Source organism: Macaca mulatta, chromosome 9 (assembly GCF_049350105.2).
Source record: "Macaca mulatta isolate MMU2019108-1 chromosome 9, T2T-MMU8v2.0, whole genome shotgun sequence".
NCBI lineage: Eukaryota > Metazoa > Chordata > Mammalia > Primates > Cercopithecidae > Macaca > Macaca mulatta.
Genome location: NC_133414.1, coordinates 69,531,123 through 69,550,380, shown reverse-complemented (window position 1 = coordinate 69,550,380; position 19,258 = coordinate 69,531,123). Strand labels below are relative to the sequence as shown.

The following is a 19,258-nucleotide window of genomic DNA, read 5'->3' as shown; positions in this document are numbered from 1 at the left end:
AGCATCTCTCAACTACTCATCTTAGCATGACCACCACTTTGGTTCAAACCACCATCATCTTTGGCCTGGATTGTGGCAAGCCTAATTGGCTCCCTGCTTTTATTTTTGCCTGACACCCACACACAGCCTTAAATCAGAACATGTTAGTGTTCTGCATAAAACCCTTCCAAGGCTCAACAAAGTCTCCATTCTTTGACACAGCCCACAGGCCCTGCATGCTCTGGCCCCCGCCCACCTTCCCACTCCATCCTGGGCCTCTTCCCCCTAGGCTTGAAACTTCAGCTACACTGATTTTCTTTCAGCTCCTTGACCCATGCAGAACTTACCCTGAAAAGGCACCTACTGCTCTCAGCGAGGAATGTCTCTGCCCAACTTTTCCCAAGGCTAACTCCTCACTCTTGACTTCAAGTTCAGCATCACCTCCTCACTTTCCCTGACTGCTTCATCTTAGGTAGCTTTTATTCTCTATTCTAGCCCCTTGTTTTTGTCCCAGCCTTTTACTTCAACTTGTAATTATGTATTTGTCTTCTCCATTAAAAATTAACTTTATCGGGCAAAAGGCCTCAGCTGTCTTGTTCACTGAAGTATCCCACCATGCACACAGGGCCTGGCATATATCAGGCACTCAATCAAGCACTCACTATCTGCTGAATGAACGGACAGGTTCCCAGGGAGGTTCCTGAGCTGCCTGGGGTGTCACAGACAGGTTGCATCCCCCTTAATTAAACAAACAAAATTAGCCAGGCACAGTGGCTCATGATTGTAATTCCAGCACTCTGGGAGGCAGAGGTGGAAGGATTGCTTGAGCCCAGGAATTTGAGACCATCACTGGCAACAGAGCAAGATCTCATCTCTTTGATTTAGCTAAAATAAAAATATCAGCTAGACGTGGTGGCCTGCACCTGTGCTCCCAGCTACTTGGGAAGCTGAGGCGGGAGGTCGAGGCTGCAGTGAGCCACCGCCATGCCACTGCACTCCAACCTGGGTGATAAAACGATACCTTTGCTCAAAAAAAAAAAAAAAAAAAAAAAAAACCAAACCCAAACAAACCTGGGAATAGACTGAATAGTCTCCATCTCAAGATTTCCTCCTTCTATTGGAATTAACCAGTTGGTTGCTTGTACTGGCATGGGGCAACCAGTCTTAGCCCAGTTTTAATAGATCCCTGTTTGGTGTTACCCAACAGAGCAGACCACTCGGCCCTCAGCCACAGAATAAGTTTAAGAAATAAAGTGTGGCATGCTTCATTCTACAGGTAGGGAGGCTGAGGCTGGGGAGCCGCCCCTGGCTGTCCCTGGAAATCCCTCTACCCTACAAGAATCGTCCCAGCCATCTCTTTAGCGTAAAGGTGAGGAACAAATCTCAGCCACGATCCAAAGAAAGCTTGGTATTTTTAGCACCAAGGCCAGAAGGAGAGTGTCCTTACTTCTCGGTTTACAAAGAAATAAAAACCGGCCGGGCGTGGTGGCTCAAGCCTGTAATCCCAGCACTTTGGGAGGCCGAGACGGGCGGATCACGAGGTCAGGAGTTCGAGACCATCCTGACTAACACGGTGAAACCCCGTCTCTACTAAAAAATACAAAAAACTAGCCGGGCGAGGTGGCGGGCGCCTGTAGTCCCGGCTACTCGGGAGGCTGAGGCAGGAGAATGGCGTAAAAACCCGGGAGGCAGAGCTTGCAGTGAGCTGAGATCCGGCCACTGCACTCCAGCCTGGGCGACACAGCGAGACTCCGTCTCAAAAAAAAAAAAAAAAAAAAAAAAGAAATAAAAACCATTTCCCCTTCTATCTTTTGAAGACTACCCCCGCCCCCAGGCTCCAAAGCCGGGCAGGAACGCCTCTTATCTCCACCACAGCCATTTTCCTAATCCTTCGCCCGCTCTCCACGGTCATTCCGTGTATCCCTCGAGACGCCGCCTCCCACAGCTCGTGCTTCTCCCAGGTTCGGCTCTGACAAGGCCAGAGCGGCGTCTGCGCAGCGCAACGGCTCAGAGAGCTCCCGGCGGCCACAAGTGCCCGGCCCCGGGCCAGGCCCGGCCTGCGCCGCACATCCACACGGAGGGCGCGGAACCTGGCCGCCTCGAGCCTCCGGCACCGCCCAGAGCGGGACAAAGGGGCGGGCCGGCGAACCGGCCTCGCGGTCCCCGGTGCCGCGCGGGCCGGGAGGCGGAGCGTGGTGGGGGAGGGGCGAGCCGGCGGGGGCGGGGCGGGGCAAAGGCGGGCCCGAGCGCGCGGGGCCGCACCGGGCGGCGCAGGGAAGCGGCGCCCCTTCCTCGGCAGCCGGCAGGCGCCGCGCCTCCGGCCCCGCCCCTCTGCGCCCCGCCCCCGCCGCTCGGACGGCCCGAGTCGCGCCCTCCCACCCCGCGCCGCCGAACTTGCTCTAACTTCCTCGGCCGAGCCGGGCCGCGCCGCCGCTGCCGCCGCCGCGCGCGGGTGAGTAGAGCGCGGAGACTCGGCTGGGGCGTCGGGGCCTGCCCCCTTCTTTGTCTGAGGCCGACTTCCCCGAGCGTCCTCCGGGGGCGAGGGCTGCTCCCCAGGTCCCTGCTTGGCCCCTCAGCCTCCTTCCCCGCCTGCCCGGGAGCGGCCCCACGGGCGGTGCTGGCTTTGTCTGCCAGGATCGCTTGCTAGAGGTTGGAGGCCTCGGCCGGGACCCGGCTGAGCCGAACTCCGGCGCCCGGCGGACGAGAGCCGCGGCGGTCCCGGGGCCGGCACTCCTGGTTCGGTAGCCCTCGCCCCATCCGCGCGCCCCGGCGAGTGCGCGCCCGGGCCGGGCGGGGTGAGGGCGACGGGAAGTCTGGACGGCCGCTGCTGCTCGGAGCTCTGCTTCTTGTCCCCAGCAGCGAGCTCTGGGATGGGTGCCCCTTTCGGCTCAGCCACCCACCTTCGGTCCCCCGGAGCTCGGGTCCGGGGTGGGGGTGGGCGTAGGCCGGGGCGGGCCACCCTTTCCTCCTGCCCCGCCGTGGTCGTGGTCAGTCTGCCACGCCGCCGTGGGTCCCACTCTGCCCGGCTTGGGTTTGGGGCGGCCGGAGTTTGAGTAGGCGGTGACCCAGCTTCTCCCCGTTAGTCGTGTGGGGTTGTGCTTGGGAGCAAAGCCTGACCCCTTGACCTAGCCGGAGTTCTGGTAGAGTGAGGTTTGTGGCTGCGGAGTGTGCTGGTCCCGGGCCGCTGCTGCTTCTCCTCCACCCCCAGGGGTGGGGTGCGGGTGGGTAGGAAGTGCCTGTGTGAGGGTGTGTGGAGAGACTTTGGCCCTCGGACCGCTGGAGCACTTGTGTTGGGGACTTAAAGTTGATCTCCGGCGAGAAGCGGTCTGTGCTAGGGGGAGTCGGGGGAAGTTGTGGGCCCGGGTACTGTCCTGGTGCTGGGCGCGGAGCGGTGGTGAGTGCGGCGGTGTCACACACACTCCTTGGGTGTCCTGGCGCGGCTATCCGCGAGGTCAGGCGGTCTTGAGCGGCAGTGCAGAGCATAGTATTGGAGCCTCTGCAGGTGTGCTCCTGGCAGTGGTCTGCTCTCCAGGGGATCCTCCTCCTTTAAGGGGTTGTTCTTGGGCTAGTGAGAGAGTGGCCTGCCAAATCCTCAAAAGTAGCCTTCCCCTCGCCCCTTGACCTTGAAGTCTGGAAGCAGTTAGTGCCTGCTGAGTGCTCCGGCTACCCTTCTCAATTTGTGAAGGGAAACCTGGGGACAGGCCATCGGAGCAGCCCTATGTCCTTGCCACATTTAAGCCAGCCAAGTGGTTGGTGGGGGCGGCCTTCCTTCCAGGGATCTTCCTGGGCCCTGGCACCCCCAGAATGAAGCCCAGACTCCACCATCATGGCCCTGTATGCCTTTCTATCCCCTTAGCTGCCGGTGTGATCGTAGCCTCAAATTGCTGGGCTCAAGAGAACCTCCCACCTCAGCCTCCCAAAGCACAGGGATTACAGGTGTGAGCCACCACATGCAGTCCGATCCCATCCCACCCCGATCCCTAACGTTAGTGACAGGCCCTGGAAACCCAGGGCCACCAGATGTATTTTCCCCTTGCTTCTCATTGTGTTGCACCCCAACTTCAGTTGGAGATTTTCTGGGTATGTCCATCCCCGCATCTCTGAACTCCACTGCTTGGAACACCTAATGTCATCCTCAGTTTACTTAACAAAGCATGGTTGAGATTTCTGTGGGGTGCGAGGCATTGTTGCAGGCACTATTCCAAGTCTGGAAAGTCCCTCACCAGCTGTAAACTTGGTGTGGTCTTAGAACCCAGGCTGGACGTGGCATCGGTGCTCAGTAGTGTTTATTGATCTGAGCTTGATCTCAGCACAGCAGAATCATTCAGGGAGATGGGGGTCTGAGTCCATGGGTGCTTCTGAAGGTTTGTGGCTGCCCCAGGAAGAAAGGGCATGGAGCTGCAGAATGGTTGGGTGCCCAGGGAAGTGTCCCCCTTCACCAGCTGGGCAGCTGTGCTAGTCTCTGAGGACTGGTGAGGGTCCTTCCCATGTGGAAAGTGGCAGGATGAAGTGGGAGAGGAGATGGCCCTGCCCTGAAGGTTGCGGTGGCAGTGAAGTGACGTTCCCTGGGTTCTGGAACTATTTCCTGAGGCCACACTCTAGGCTACCATGTGCTCAGGAATTTGACCCATTTAACTTCAACTGAGGTAGAATTCGTTTTGGCAGTGCCTGTAAAGTGGCATTGTACCAGGCCTGGGAAAACTTTGCTGGTTTACAATCTAGTGAAGGACAAGATTATAGCAGTTATGTGGAAGGTTTCATAGTGATACTAATAGTGAGTTTATTGAGACTTACACCCTAGAAGCTTGACTTGTAATAACTCATTTAATCCTTGAAAACAACTGTGATGGCCGGGCGCAATGGCTCGTGCCTGTAATCCCAGCACTTTGGGAGGCCTTGGTGGGTGGATCACCTGAGGTCAGGAGTTCGAGACCAGCCTGATCAACATAGTGAAACCCTGTCTCTACGAAAAATACAAAATTAGCTGGGCGTGGTGGCACATGCCTGTAATCCCAGTTACTTGGGAGGCTGAGGCAGCAGAATTGCTTGAATCCGGGAGGTGGAGGTTGCAGTGAGCCAAGATCGCGCCGTTGCACTCCAGTCTGGGCAATAAGAGCAAAACTCCCTCTCAAAAAAAAAAAAAAAAAAAAAAAAAAGAAAGAAAGAAAAAACAAAACAACCGTGATGTCAACAGCTCCATTTTACAGATGAGGAAACTGTGGTCCCGAGAGGTCACAGAGTAACTTGCTTGAGGTCTCAATATGAGCTGGCTTTTCTCATTTCTTTCTTTCTTTTTTTTTTTTTTTTGATATGGAGTCTCACTCTATCGGCCAGGCTGGAGTGCAGTTGTGTGATCTCAGCTCACTGCAACCTCCACCTTCTGGGTTCAAGTGATTCTCCTGCCTCAGCCTCCCAAGTAGCTGGACTACAGGTGTGCGCCACCACACCCAGCTAATTTTTGTATTTTTAGTAGAGAGGGGGTTTCACCATGTTGGCCAGGCTGATCTCAAACTCCTGACCTCAAGTAATCTGCCTGCCTCGGCCTCCCAAAGTGCTGGGATTACAGGTGTGAGCCACCATGCCTGGCCAGGTTTTCTCATTTCTAATTTAGACAATACGTTCCTCTCAGAGGTGATTAAAATAGATTCATATACTGAACAATCCTGGCCCACAGTGGAACTAATGAGTGTTTTCAGTGAAGGTGCCCTTGTGTCCCTGCCTCTGAACACATCTCATCTGTCCAGCACAGCCTGGGCACATAGCAGGTACCCCAGAACCCCTGCTGGTTGGCGATGTAGCTTCTGTCTCCCTCAGGCCAGGGAATGGGAAGACCAACACTGCCACATGCAGAAGATTGGTGAGTCACTGCCTGAGTCTGTCTGGATAGATCACGGTTTGCTGTGGTAACAGCAATCCCCAAGTCTCAGAGGCTTAAAGCAACAGAGGTTTATTTCTTGTTCACACTGCATATTCATTTATCTTCTTTATGTTGTCCTCACTGGGGGGACCCATAGTGATTAGTGGGAACACTCCTGGTGGCTTGGACAGAGGGACAGAGAGCATGATGATCCCTGTTTCCTGCCATTGAGTCCTGGTGGCCTTTAAGATGCCTATGGGAAGGGGATTAGGCTCCTGCTGCCTGTCTCTGCCCTGCCTTGTCAGTCCTTGGACATTTTGCATGTTCCATCCCCTATCTGGATGTGGCCTGTAGGGGCAGCCACCTTTCCTAGAAGCAGGAGCAGGTAGCGCTACCCAGGCAGGCCTGGTCCTGATTCAGGGATTGAGCTTGCAGTCGTAGGGGTGTGGAAAGCAGTGGTGGTGAGGTGACTGAAGGTGGACTCCCACTGGGGATGGGATTGAGTGTGGGGCCAGATCCCTGGTCTGTAGAAGGGAGTAGGAACCCTCTGTTAGTTACGTTTTCCCCCTCAGGCCACCTTAGCAGGATTTTAAGGAGTCATTCACACTGTGGCCCTTGATTTTGTGCCTGGTCACCTGCTTGGTCTCTGGTGATTTCCCTCGGGGCTAGCAGACACTGTTGGAAGTGGTAAGGCCTCAGGTTCTTCTGCCTCATGATTAACTCACTCTCCTTAGGCATATTTCCACCTTTTCCAGGGCCTCTGTTTTTCTACTAGTGGAGTGAGAGGTGGTGGTGGTCTCCAGCAGTGGTCCCACTCTTGGCAGGCCATCAGAGTACCCAGGTTGCTGCGTAGAGTGAAGTTTTGATAGCCTTTGGTCTAGGTGAATGCCAGCGTTTTAGTTTGCTTATCTTCCATTATAGCAGTGTCCTCTCTAACTGTGAATCAGGGAGGTTATTCATAGCATCTCCACATCCATTTTCTCCCTTAACTGCGTATGCTTTTGGTTTAGACAGGGCAAGTGGCCATGTTGGTAGAGCGCAGGCCCTGGCAGGGAGGCAGTGTCCAGTGCCTCTGCCGATTAAACGTGGAGATGTGAAGATGAATGGATGATGGTGAGGCAAGCTTTCAAGTTGCATCTACTTTCTAGTTGAGTGACCTACACAAGTCTTTGATTTTTTTTTTTTTCTTCCTGGAAAAAAAAAGTTGTCAAATTTTCTCATCTGTAAAGTGAGAAGAATCAAGGCTGCCTTTCCTATCTCACTGGGTTGCAGTGAAGCATGAGCACACTGAGAAACAAGATCCAAAGCCCCTGAGTTAGGCCTGACACTGGTGTGAGACAGCTGCCATCTCTGGTGGCACTCAGCAAGTGCTCACCAGCAGCTGATTCTGGAAACCCCACTTCCTCCACTCTTGGGCTTGGTGGGGTTGGGTAGGGTTGGGTGGGGCTGTGGTTTTCTTTTAGGAGGCAGCAGGCCAGGCCTGGAGACCAGAGCTTAAGTGGGCCTGGGCAGGCTGGGGTTGAAACTCTTCACCCCTTGCGGTCTGTTCTGCCTCCCAACTGAGCAGCCAGGGAGAAGGCCTGGAGCCTGTGCCTTTCAGCTAGATAGCTGGAGGAACTGACTCCTCCCTCCTTAGGCTGTGCTGGCCTGAGCTGGGAGCCTGAGAGCTGGGGCAGTTGTCTCTAAAGTGGCTTCTGGGATTCTGGTAAGAGGTGAGCTCCTGGTGCTGCCTCAAAGTCTTTGTGGTTTCCTGGCATTTGGGAGAGCTGGAGTTGGGCTGTCCTGCATGGATAAGGTTTGGGGAGGGACCGGAACAAGGGGCTAGTGAACCTTCTCTGGGTTTTTCCTGCCTGACTATGTGTCCCAGCTGTTGAGGCCTGTGCTCCTATACACTCCACGGCCTTGAGAGGAGTTCGTAGCCGTAACATCCAGGAGAGAGGCCCCAGAGCAGTGGAAGGAAATGTGTCTCTCCCGAATCACTTTTGTTTGTACCCCGAGGTCTGAGTGGTGATCCTGGGGATGCTGTGGGACTCTCAGCAGTAGGAGTGTGTCTGTCCCCAATCTGGGTGCCTGCCAGCTGTGCTCAGGGTCCTCTCCTGTGTCCCTGGGCCAGGCAGACAGGGTCTTTTTTGGGGCTTGTAGGGGAGGTCAGCCACAGCCCCAGACCAAGTAGTTTACACACTCTGAGTGAGGGGTGGGAGCAATGGGTCCGGGAAGACTTAGGGAGCTGGTTAAAGAAAAACTTACTCTGACGCTTGTTAAACTGGTAAGGTAGTCTGTATTTACGACTTGCAATAGGTGTCGGGATTATGGCAATGGGATTTTGCAGTAGGGGAGAGAGAGTGGGCCAACTTCAAATACAACAAAGAAAAGTGGGAACTTACAGCCAAGGAGCGGAGTGTGGGGCCTCCTGAACATTTTTTAAGAGGGTAGGGAAATTTTTACTAAACTTAGCTAACTGAATTCTTGTTGCAAGCAGGCCAGGGTGATCAGGTTTTACCTGGGAGATAGCAGAGGATGAGAAATACGATCAGATATCCAGGGTGATTAGATATTGAGGGTGGGGGATTCTGGTTAACAGGATTTTTGCTAAAACTAGGCTCTGACAGAATGGAGCTAGGAGCCCTAGGTCAGGACCAGGTGAGCAGAGGGCTCAGAGAAATAAAGTTTGGTCAGGGACAGAATCTCTGTCAGTATCCCGTGGCTGGCAGTGTCCTGTCCATTCTTCTTGCACTGGCCTGTCCCTCAGGAGACAGGTGTGAGTGGTCCTGAACTTGGGCCAGTGCAAGAATAGGGCACAGGTTTCTCTCCTTGTAGGTGTTCCTTCTTGTGTCACTCTCTTTTTTTCCAGAAACCTTGGTCCTTTTCAGCATCTGCTAGCCCCTTGTCCCTTGGCTCCCTTGCTCTTGGCCTGCTGGATTTCCCCTCTGCACCCAGGAAATTGCATGGACCTGGGTCCTCATTTCCCTACAACCCACCAATTTTGCTGCTTATAACAGCTATCCCCCGCTAGCCTTCTATTGCCAAACCTGTTGGCTGTCAGACCACAGCCATTTTATTCAGCCATTTTTTTTTTTTTTTTTTTTTTTTTGCCCCCTGAAACTGAGCTCCTGCTGCAGTTTGTGTTTCCTGTTCTCCCTGTCCTGGACAAACCAGTCTGACAACTTTGTGGTTCTCTCTCCTGCCTCCATCAGCCTGGGAATTGACTGTCCCATTTGTCTGAGCTGGGCAGAGGGAGGTGCTGTGGGGGATCTCTTCCTCTTGCCTGGACTGCATACTCCTGGGGCCTTCTAGCCAGAGCTCCTGGGCATTTTGGCCATGGGAGCTTCACCAGCTTCCTTCTGTCTGAGGCCTTCAGGTCCCTGCATCCAGCCTACCTTGTTCCTCCTTCATGAGTGAGGCTCCTCCTTTTCTCTCTGGCCCTCCTCTCTGCTTGATCAGACTCTGCCTCTCTTGAGGGCCGGCTCCCTCCAGCCCCCCCTGCACAGGTGACCTTGTGTGGCCTGCCTCCTTTTCTTGAGGCTGATCTTGTCTCAACAGTCAGCTTTTCAGGAACCAGGCTCTTGCTGTAGTAAGGAAAACCAGTCAGCTGTGGATGGGGCCTTCCCTCCTTCCCAGAGGCTCTGTGGCCAGCTTCCACCCTTGCAGCAGAACAGTGGTGGTGACTGAACCCCGCTCTCTGCAGCCATCCTGCCTGCCACAATCATTGTGTTTTGTTACTCTAGTAGCTTCCTGTAAAATACAAGTGATAAACGTGGATAGGTTTTTGAGGGGGGCATGCCAAAATCAAAGTTGGTGGTAGTGGTGGGGGATTCATTCCCAAGGGCTCTGGGATGCTAAGTGTGTAAGCAAAGAGGAGCAAGTGGCATGTGCCCAGGATGGGGTGGGGTGGGCAGGTTTAGTTGAGGGCTCCTCTGGCATAGGGTAGCCCTGACACTCCCCTCTATGGCATGATCGATGAGGTGGCAAAGGCAGGTGCCAGGATTTGGTGTGTTGAGGATTAGTGCCTGGGGTGGGCTCTGCTCACTCCTGCAGAAAGACGGAGAGGGGCTGGTCTTGGTTTCACAGAGGATTGTGCGATTACAGGCAAGACCTGCTGAGGGCTTACATTGAGCCACAGACAGGAGCAGAATGAGATATGAGGGCTTCAAGTGTCAGTGTGATTCTCACTGTTGTGAGATCTTATTTGTGCCTTTTTTTTTTTTTTTTTTTCTTGAGACAGGGTCTCACTCTGTTGCCCAGGCTGGAGTGCAGTGCCCTATCACAACTGCAGCCTCCACCTTCCTGGCTCAAGTGATCCAAGTGATCCTCCCGCCTCAGCCTCCTGAGTAGCAGGGACCACAGGCATGCAGTACCACACCCAGCTAATTTTTTTTTTTTTTTTTTTTTGAGACGGAGTCTCACTCTGTCACCGAGGCTGGAGTATAGTGGCCGGATCTCAGCTCACTGCAAGCTCCGCCTCCCGGGTTTATGCCATTCTCCTGCCTCAGCCTATACCCAGCTAATTTTTAAAAATTTTTTGTAGAGGTTGGATCTTGCTGTGTTGCCTAGGCTGGTGTCAAACTCCTGGGCACTTCACTTGTGCTTCTTAATTCAGGGGCTACTTGTTGAACATATGTAGCAGTCTTCAGAAAGCATCTTATTCTGTAAGGGGAACCAAATATACCCATTCCCCTTCTCTGGCCTTCTTTCCCTGTGGTCTGGGCAGTCTTTGAGCTTGAGGTCATTAGGAGGTGTTTATTTCTGTCTGCTCTGGTGGCCTAGGGGGTGGCAGTGGGGTGGGATGGGATGTGATGGGATGTGATGTGATGGGGTGGGGTGAGGTGGGGGAGTTATTCTACACAGATGGAGTTCTGTTTGTGAACCACTCCCTGCCTTCCACATCTCTCACTCAAATGGTCTGGCCGGTCCAGGTTCTAATGGTCATTGTGTCGTTCCCCTCAGCAGCAGGAAAAGCTGGAATGGTTTTTGTATTGTTCCTTAGGGGGAAGAATCACTTGGAGGAAGTATATCAGTGCTTCTGAGTGCAGAGTATTTATTGACACGTCAGTTAAAGGAAGCTTTTAAACAACATATATGTATCCCTTTAGTGAGGAATAAATCTACAAGTGCATCTCATAGCTCCATTTTGCAGCTTCCGTTTCCTGGAAGGTACATGGAGTTTAGTGCTTAGGGAATGGGATTTTGAGCTGGGATTTTGGAGAAACTGTTTTTAGCCTGTCCTTGGAATTGGGCCAGGCCTAGAAATCTGTTGAAATAGCTTTCTTTAGTTGCTGAAACTGGGATGTTGTTCATAGCACTAGGACCTCGAGCTCCACTGATGACTGAGTAGGGAGGGGCTCAGAGAAGGGTCCCTGTGGAGGCCTGGGATGCCTGGGTTTCAGCCCCCTCTCCTGCATTGCGTACATTGCCTGGACCTTAGGGTCTTACAGTTTTATCACGAAGTGGGTTTGGCAGCAGATGGTCCGGTTTCTTTTGTGGCTTTGTCAGAATCTGCTCTTGCTCTTCTTAGGAAAACTTTCTATTTCGGGACTTGGGGTGGAGTCTTAAGTGAGTTGGTGAGTCTTTATTCCTGAGGCTGCCACTGCCTGACCCCCTCCTTCCCCTTGATTCCTTCCCCCTCCCTGTTAACTCTGCCTTGTTCTAGGGAAACACCAGAAGCTGCCCTCAGACAGCTACAGGTAAAATTGTGTGTCCAGCCACAAACTTTAGGTGTTTTAAATATTTATTTAGGTTTAACATTTTTATTTACAAAAATGTATACATGATGAAAAACACATAACAAAGATACACAGTGAAAACTCCTATTTCTATCCCTGACCCCTTCAGTTCTACTCCTCTGAGGCCCCTGTCACCAGATGTTCAGTGCCTAGTCAAGCGTGTCCGTATTCCTCTCTTGTTTATTACCCCAGTGGTAAACTAATTACGCTGTTTTGCACTTCCTGATTTTTACTCTAAAAATTTATCCCAGGATTGTTCCATTTTAGCACATAGTTTAGTCCATTCTTTTTAACAGCAGTGCATGATTCTGCTGTACAGTGAATGATGACTCACTTTACCAGCCCCCTATTGATGGATTTTGAGGTTTCTTTCAGTATTTTGTTTCTATAGGCTAAGCTGCAGGAGTGTCTTATGCATGCTCTAGGTCTGTAGTGGAAATGACTAGATGTGGAGTTACTGCATTAGGTGTGTAAAAGGAAAAGAAACATGCAGCTTTGATTCCGAAAGGGGGAATGAAAGTTTACGAAGTTTTATTTTGGAGGGATCTTGGCTTTCTACAGAGACAAGAGCTGGAGAAACTACTGGGAAGGCATGAGGGTTGCCAGCGTGTTGGTTCCCACCCAGGTCCGTCTTTGGTTCAGTTCGGCCAGCCTGTCCCCATAAGCTCCATATTTACAGCCCTTGGCTGGCCCTGTGGGTCATGCTGCCTGTGCCCCCAAAAGTGTGAGGAGTCAGCCAGAGCAAGCTGGGGTGTAGGGTGGGGGAGCAGGCTTCTCATAGTGGGTTCCAGCGGCCTCAGGACTTTGCAGGACCTGTGTAGGGTGCGAAGGGGGAGCCTTGGTTGCAACAAGCTGGAGCTGGCGTCAGCTTTTAGAGGAGCAGATTTTCCCGCAGTGTCAGGGGTTGGTGTGAGGATCAGCCCCTTGCTCTGGTCTCCCTTGGCCTTTCATTGCTCTGCAGACCTCTCTGTTCAGGCCACATTGGGCCTGATTGCCACCCTGTGATTTTAAAAGCCTGTGTAAAGGGCACCTGGTGAAAATAATAGATGGGTTTTATGTTTTGAGCAGGCGCTTCCTTTCAGAACAGAAACGGGGTATGGTTCTTCCTGGGATGAGCGGGGAAGGAGGAACAGTCGTGAGGGCATGTTGGAGGCGCCCACTCCGTGTTGGGAGCTCTCTGGTTGTTTCCCTGTGTGGCTCTCACTGCCCCATGCCAGGGCAGGGTGGGAAGCAGGGAGATTTTAGGGCTGGCTGGCAGATAGTCCTCCTAAATAGACCCTGACCTGGTGGGTTTGAGATCTGTGTCCCTGCCATGGCTCTCCCACCCTTCTAGTCAGAGAACTTCTCACCATTGCAGTTACATGCAGTCCCTGTGAGAAGGCCAGAGCTTCCCATGTGCAGCTCGTTGTCTGGGCCTGGGTCCTTGATAGCACAGAGGTTTCTATTGTGGCCTGGTGGCAGTGCGGGCTGACCTGTGGGGTTGAGGAGGCGGGACCTGGGGCCTCACAGTGGAGCTATTCAGGGGCTCTGCCCTGATTCCTGCTGTTTCCCATTGTAGGTTTTTTTTGGGGGGTGTGGTGGGAGGGGACTAGAAAAGGAGGCGAGGGGGAGAGGGAGTGGTCAGTGCAGCTATTGTTGCTGGTAGCAGGAGCCCATTATGCTTAATAGAGGTCCATTTGCAGAGAGCCTTGAGCCACTCCAAGGCCCATGATGTGTTCTCAGATTCTAGTTTCTGCCTCTGTCAAGATCCCCCTTCGCCCTTCTCAAGTCCCTGTGCTTGCCTGGAACACCTCTAGGTAAGAGTTCTGAGCAGCTGGGCAAGGAGCAGGAGTGGCCGGTGCCAGGCTTGTCGGCCACCTGCCCACTGCTTTGGGGAGTGAGTTCTGCCCAGTCTTCCTGGCCCAGCTGTGCCTTTGGGTGGGGGCCAGGCACGTGCCTGGGTTGCTGTTAGTCTCCCAGGCCCCCTACTTTCTTTGTGCCTCAGTGCTCAGCGCAGTGTCCCCTGTTCCTCACGCGAGCACTCAGCTGCTGAAAAGCCTGTGTGCTGGCAGCTCAGCCTGCAGCCACCCCCGCTGCAGGAGCCACAGCCATTTTCCTTTGTTCTGCCATCTCCGGGCTCTTGAATCTCAGGCTGGCAGCGGGCAGCAGGCAGCCAGAACACAGTGCCGGCGGAGTGGAAACCCTTGTGACATGAATCTGCCCACTGAGCCAAAGGCATGGCAGCCCCGTGACTGCACCCCTAATTCCTCTGGCTGTACCCCTGTCTCCCAGCCATGCTGAGAGAAGCACAGAGTCTCCCCTCTTACTGGATCACAAAGATAGTGACACCTACAGTGGGAACAGAGAGAGGTCTCACCTGTTTTGGGCCACCGAGGGTGCACACTAAAGAGAGAGCGAGTTAGCCTCCAGGTCTTCGGCAGAAAAAGCCACTCCGAGACACAAAGGATGCTCGTTCTTAATCTCCTGGTGCTTGTTGAAAACAGAGGCAGGATTGGTTGAGAATATTTTTTATTTTGGTCTCTGTGGTTGTGAGGACTTTTCTCTAACTGAGGGGAACTGTCCCCTGCTCCTTCATATCTGAATCTCTCCTTTCTCTCCCCAACCACTTTTTGGTGGGCAAAATGAGCATTCTCTCTGAGGGTGCAATTTTAGCTCTGTGTGGGGTTGCAGGCGGGGTGAAGGCCACTCTCACCCACTGTCTGACTTCTCTGAGGTGTGCCCGCCCCAACCCATACTGTCTCCTTTCTAAACCACAGCCAGAATCTGTAAGGCACCTGCCTTTGAAATAGAGTTGTTTTGTATAGAACTCATAACTCCCACTAGTTTTCATGTGTTTAGCGTTTTATCTTACCCTTTCAAAACCCATCCTGGCTGTCTTATTTGATTCTCTTATCAGCCAAGTCTTACAAATCAGGAAGCAAGCCTCAGCCCCAGATAGGGTTGCACCTTGGAGTGTCCTCATTTTATTTTATTTTTTGACATGGAATCTTGCTCTGTTGCCCAGGCTGGAATGCAGTGGCATGAGTATGGTTTAGTGTAGCCCCGGCCTCCCAGGCTTAAGTGATCTTCCTGCCTCAGCTTTCCCAGTAGCTGAGACCACAGGCACGTACCACCATGCGCAACTAATTTTTTAAAAATTTTCATAGAGACAAGCTCTTGCTATGTTGCCTTGGCTGTTCTCGAACTCATCATCTGGGTTCAAGCTGTCCACCTCAGACTCCCAAAGTGCTAGGATTATAGGTGTGAGTCACAGCACCCAGCCCTTATTTTAGCAAATGTTGTAGCACCTACAGGACTCAAAGCAAAAAGATCTGGTGCTCACCTTGAAAGGCATTGAAACACAGATGCCACTTTGCCGGGGGAGGGGGGTGCGGGGGGGTGGGGTATGTTAACAGAAAAACCAAAGTCTCTAAAATATTTTAAAGAGGTTTATTCCAATCCAGTGAGTGTCTGTGGCCTGGGAAAAGCACTGTAGTCTCAAGAGGTCCAGGGAAAGGGTGCCTGAGGCTGTCGGATTACAGTTTTGTTTTACACATTTTAAGGAGGCAAAAGTTACAGGCAAAGGCATAAGTCAGTACATGGAAGATATGCATTGGTTAAGCCCAGAAAGGTGGGATATCGTGAAACGGGCTTACAGGTCATAGGTGCGTTCAGAGATTCTTTAGTTTGCAATTAGTTAAAGGAGTAAAGCTTTGTCCAAAAATTTAGAGTCAGCAGAAAGGACTGGTAAGATAAGGAAGTCCATTAACCAATACACTGGGTTACAGCAGTGGGGTGAGTGACTTAACCCTTGTCTGTCATGGCCTTCGATCCTCTTTATATTTCGATATCTTATTGTCACGAAGAGTCTTGTTTCTTAGTCTTTTTTTTTTTTTTTTTTTTGAGACGGAGTCTCGCTCTGCCGCCCAGGCTGGAGTGCAGTGGCCGGATCTCAGCTCACTGCAAGCTCCGCCTCCCGGGTTCCCGCCATTCTCCTGCCTCAGCCTCCCGAGTAGTTGGGACTACAGGCGCCCGCCACCGCGCCCGGCTAGTTTTTTTGTATTTTCTTAGTAGAGACGGGGTTTCACCGTGTTAGCCAGGATGGTCTCGATCTCCTGACCTCGTGATCCGCCCGTCTCGGCCTCCCAAAGTGCTGGGATTACAGGCTTGAGCCACCGCGCCCGGCCTTGTTTCTTAGTCTTAATGATCTCTGTTTTAATATTAATGATGGTCAGTTGTTGTGTCTAAATCCCGAAATGGAGGAGGTATGTAATGAGGCCTTTCCAACCTCCCTTCTCGTCGTGGCCAAGAGCTGTTTTTCAGGTTTCTCTGGGGTCCTCGTGGCCAAGAGGGTTTGTTTAGTTGGTTATGGGGCTTAGAATTTTATTTTTAGTTTACAGGTTGTTGGACCCAAACAAGACTGGGAAAGTCACGATCAAGGCAGCTCAGTGTTCTTTCTGGGAAAAACACATGAATGTAGAAGCTGGGGTTTGAATTTTGGCTTCCTGGGTGACCTTGGCGGGTCACTTCCTGGCGTGCAGATTCTGACTGGAAAATGGAAGTGTTGCTTAGAGGAACTTCGGGAACATTTTAGCTGTAACCCTTGGAGTTCTGTGACTCTAACTCCAAAATGGTTGGTCACGACCTGGAATCTCTCTTGCCAACTCAGGATCCTTTGGAAGAAAATGTCATCAGATGGAATTAACAAAGGGCCCCTCTTTTCCTGGGCGTTTCGAGCGGTGGTGATGATCACCTCAAAAGATGCCCGTAGTTTTCAAGTGGAAACCGATCCACCCGGAGCCCAAACACACACTCCCAGTTCTCAGGTGCTGAGTGTCGCCCCTGGAGCTCACTGATAAGTAGTCTTACCTTGGACCTTGCCTTGGCTTTTCTTGGAAATGGCACATTACTTTTGTTTATTAGTGTAGCCCCTCTCTTGTGAAGTGGAATCCAGGGAGAGGGAAGTAAAGCTTTTAATTTTGCCTCTTGCCAAAGTGAGGCCAAGCTCTTAAATGTAAAAACAAACTTGTTAAAAGTAAAAACGAAAACAATATCCCCATGCCTCTTTGAGGGTGGAGACTCGGTTTAAATTTTGCCTCTATTTTGTTAATAGGTTCTAGGAGACAAAATGTTCTTTTCCTGGTAACCTTTCAGGCTGTGTTTCTGGCCCTTTATCTGCCTTTCCTGGCCCAGCCTCCATCCTCTGGGCCCGCCAGCCCTAACCAGCACTGCGTGCCAGGCCCCCCTGTGCCTGCTGCCCGTCTGACTTCCTCCCATTGTCTTCAGGGTACAGCCTGTGTCACTACTGCTGTAGGCTGTGTGTCTGCTGGGCACGACACAGGAGGGCGGTAGTCTTGGAAGAGGCAGGTCTCTATCATTTGGTTAGAGTAGCTTTTACAGCTGAGAAATGGGAATAAAAATAATCTGTGAGAATCCAGTGGGATGCACCAAAATCCCGAACAAATCCCAAAATTAAAGCATTTCTCCAGGGAAGCTGATTGCATCCTCGCAAATCAAGCACAATAAAGATGGGTGGCTTTCTTCCCATGACGTGCTTGAATGGTTGTTTTCCTTCTGTGTGTCAGTGTTACATCCTTACTATTCAAAGTGCCATCTACAGACCTGCTGATAGGCAGGATGGGCATCACCTGGGAGCTTACTGCACTGTAGAACCTTGGGGGCCTCCACCCAGATCGGCTGAATCAGAATTTGCATTGTTAACAAAGTGACCCAAGTGATTCGAATGCTCTTTTAAAATTTTTATTTTTTATTTTTTGTGAGATAGGGTCTGACTCTGCACTCAGTGGTACAATTAAGGCTTGCTACAACCTTGACCTCCTGGATTCAAGCAATCCGCCAAAGTGCTGGGATTGCAGGCCCAAGCCACCGTGCCTGGCCTGAATGCACTTTCATGTTTGAGAAGCATAGCCTCAGCCAGCCGCACTGTCATGCTTGCGCCTTTGCTTTGTTAGTCTGTTTTGTGGTTTTGCAGTCTTCACCCGCTTGCTTTCCTGAAAGTTGCCGACTTTAAACAGGTTCACCAGCCCCGGCTCTGCAGTCCTTCCCCTCTGGGTGTGCAGTGTACAGCAGTTATTCCTCGGTGCTGGCGATGTCTTGGGAATGGAGCTAGATCGAGAAAGCCCCCTTGGCCCACAGCCCTGCTGTCGAGGTTATCTTTGGGGCATGGGGGTGGGGGTGGGGGATAACTGGAGCCCTCCTGGGTGAAAGGGCAGCCCTAAGCCTCCCTGGCCATCTGGTGCCACTCGCCCCGCCCTGTTCCAGCTGGAGAACAGGATCAGAATCAGGTCGTAAATGTTGTTTGCTTTTGGAAGAAACACAAAGCATTTTCTATAAAGATGTTTTGGTGTATGTTGAAGATAAATAAATAGTCCAGAAGAGGGACTGTAAATTTGTATTTTATAGTAGTTTTGCAGCAGAAAACAGTTTGAGGTGGCTGTCCTGATTTCACTGTACTGCCTGCACAACCCCTGCATTCTGGCGAAGGTTGGGGCTTTGTGGGGAAGAGCTTGCGTCCCTGGGAATGAGACCCTGACTCTCCTGCTCAGCTACCCAAGGGGCCCCCTGCCTTTCTAGCTCTGTTTTAGGGGATGATCTGCTTTCTCCTGACTCTTGATTTCCTCTCAGCCTTTTCCAGTAGTTTCTCACCCTTGATTTGCAGTTTAAAAAATTCTGCCCCTGCTTCCTCCTCTCTTTTGACATTCGCAAGGCACACTTAGTTTTATTTTTCCCCATTGGGCTTCACTTTTCATGGCTTCTTTGGAAAGGATTTTTGTTTGTTTGTTTTGTTTTAGCTCTGTAAATCTTTTTCCCCCGGGCTGGGGGAGGCAGGCCTGGGGTGGGCTGGAAAGTGTCCCATCCTAGACTCAGAAGTTTTCCAGCTTGCCATCCTTTGAGGTGGGGTTTTTGTCTTAAAACACAGTATGGTTGTCCCTTGGTGTCCTGTCTCCAAGGGAGATTGGTTTTAGCCCCCCCGCACTTAGTAGTATTTGCATATAACCTATGTACTTCCTCCCATATACTTTAAATCATCTCTAGATTACTTATAATAACTCATACAATGTAAATGCAATATAAGTATTATATAATTTAAAGCATTTGTACTTTTTTTTTCTTTTCTTTTTGAGACAGAGTCTTGCTCTGTTGCCCAGGCTGGTGAGCAATGGCGCATTCTCAGCTCACTGCAACCTCCACCTTCCAGATTCAAGCAATTCTCTTGTCTCAGCTTCCTGAGTAGCTGAGACTATAGGCGTGCGCCACCAGGCCCAGCTAATTTTTCTGTTTTAATTAGAGACGGGGTTTCACCATATTGGTCAGGTTGTGTTGAACTTCTGACCTCAGGTGATCCACTCCCCTCGGCCTCCCAAAGTGTTGGGATTACAGGTGTGAACCGCTGTGCCCAGCCTTTCCTGAATATTTTTGATCCTGGTTACTTGAATCTGTGGATATATGGAAGACCGACAGTATATTCTAGCTGACTGTGCAATTTTGTGTACAAAGATTTTTAAGCATCTTATAGCCATAATTTTTATGCCTTTCAGGCATGGAAACAGAGAATGAGGAGCAAATATAATTCTAAACTCTCTTATGTAGTGTCTTTGTGACCTGTGCAAAGAGAACACTTCAAATCTACATTAGGCATGTAGGTCAAATCCCTGCAGCCTACTGGAACAGCTCCTCTAACAGCCAGCCTTTAAAGACCCAG

At 51.6% G+C, this 19,258-nt stretch overlaps 2 protein-coding genes across 4 annotated transcripts in view; both read left to right on the top strand.

Annotated features, from left to right (window-relative positions):
* PLAC9 (placenta associated 9) overlaps window positions 1-4,226 on the top strand; it is a 316,145-nt gene extending 311,919 nt beyond the window's left edge. Inside the window, exon 3 of the mRNA XM_077945105.1 lies at window positions 4,134-4,226. Within this exon, the coding sequence (XP_077801231.1) occupies window positions 4,134-4,211 (78 nt within the window). The 3' untranslated portion in view covers window positions 4,212-4,226. The remainder of the gene's footprint in view (window positions 1-4,133) is intronic.
* The window catches only part of TSPAN14 (tetraspanin 14), a 64,420-nt gene continuing 47,531 nt past the window's right edge, over window positions 2,370-19,258 (top strand). Inside the window, exon 1 of one of the 3 annotated variants that reach the window (XM_028826409.2) lies at window positions 2,370-2,431. The gene's annotated coding sequence lies outside the window, so the exon portion shown is untranslated. Of the gene's footprint in view, window positions 3,374-19,258 lie in introns of all 3 variants that reach the window. The other 2 variants (XM_077946482.1, XM_077946483.1) reach the window with 2 other exon arrangements.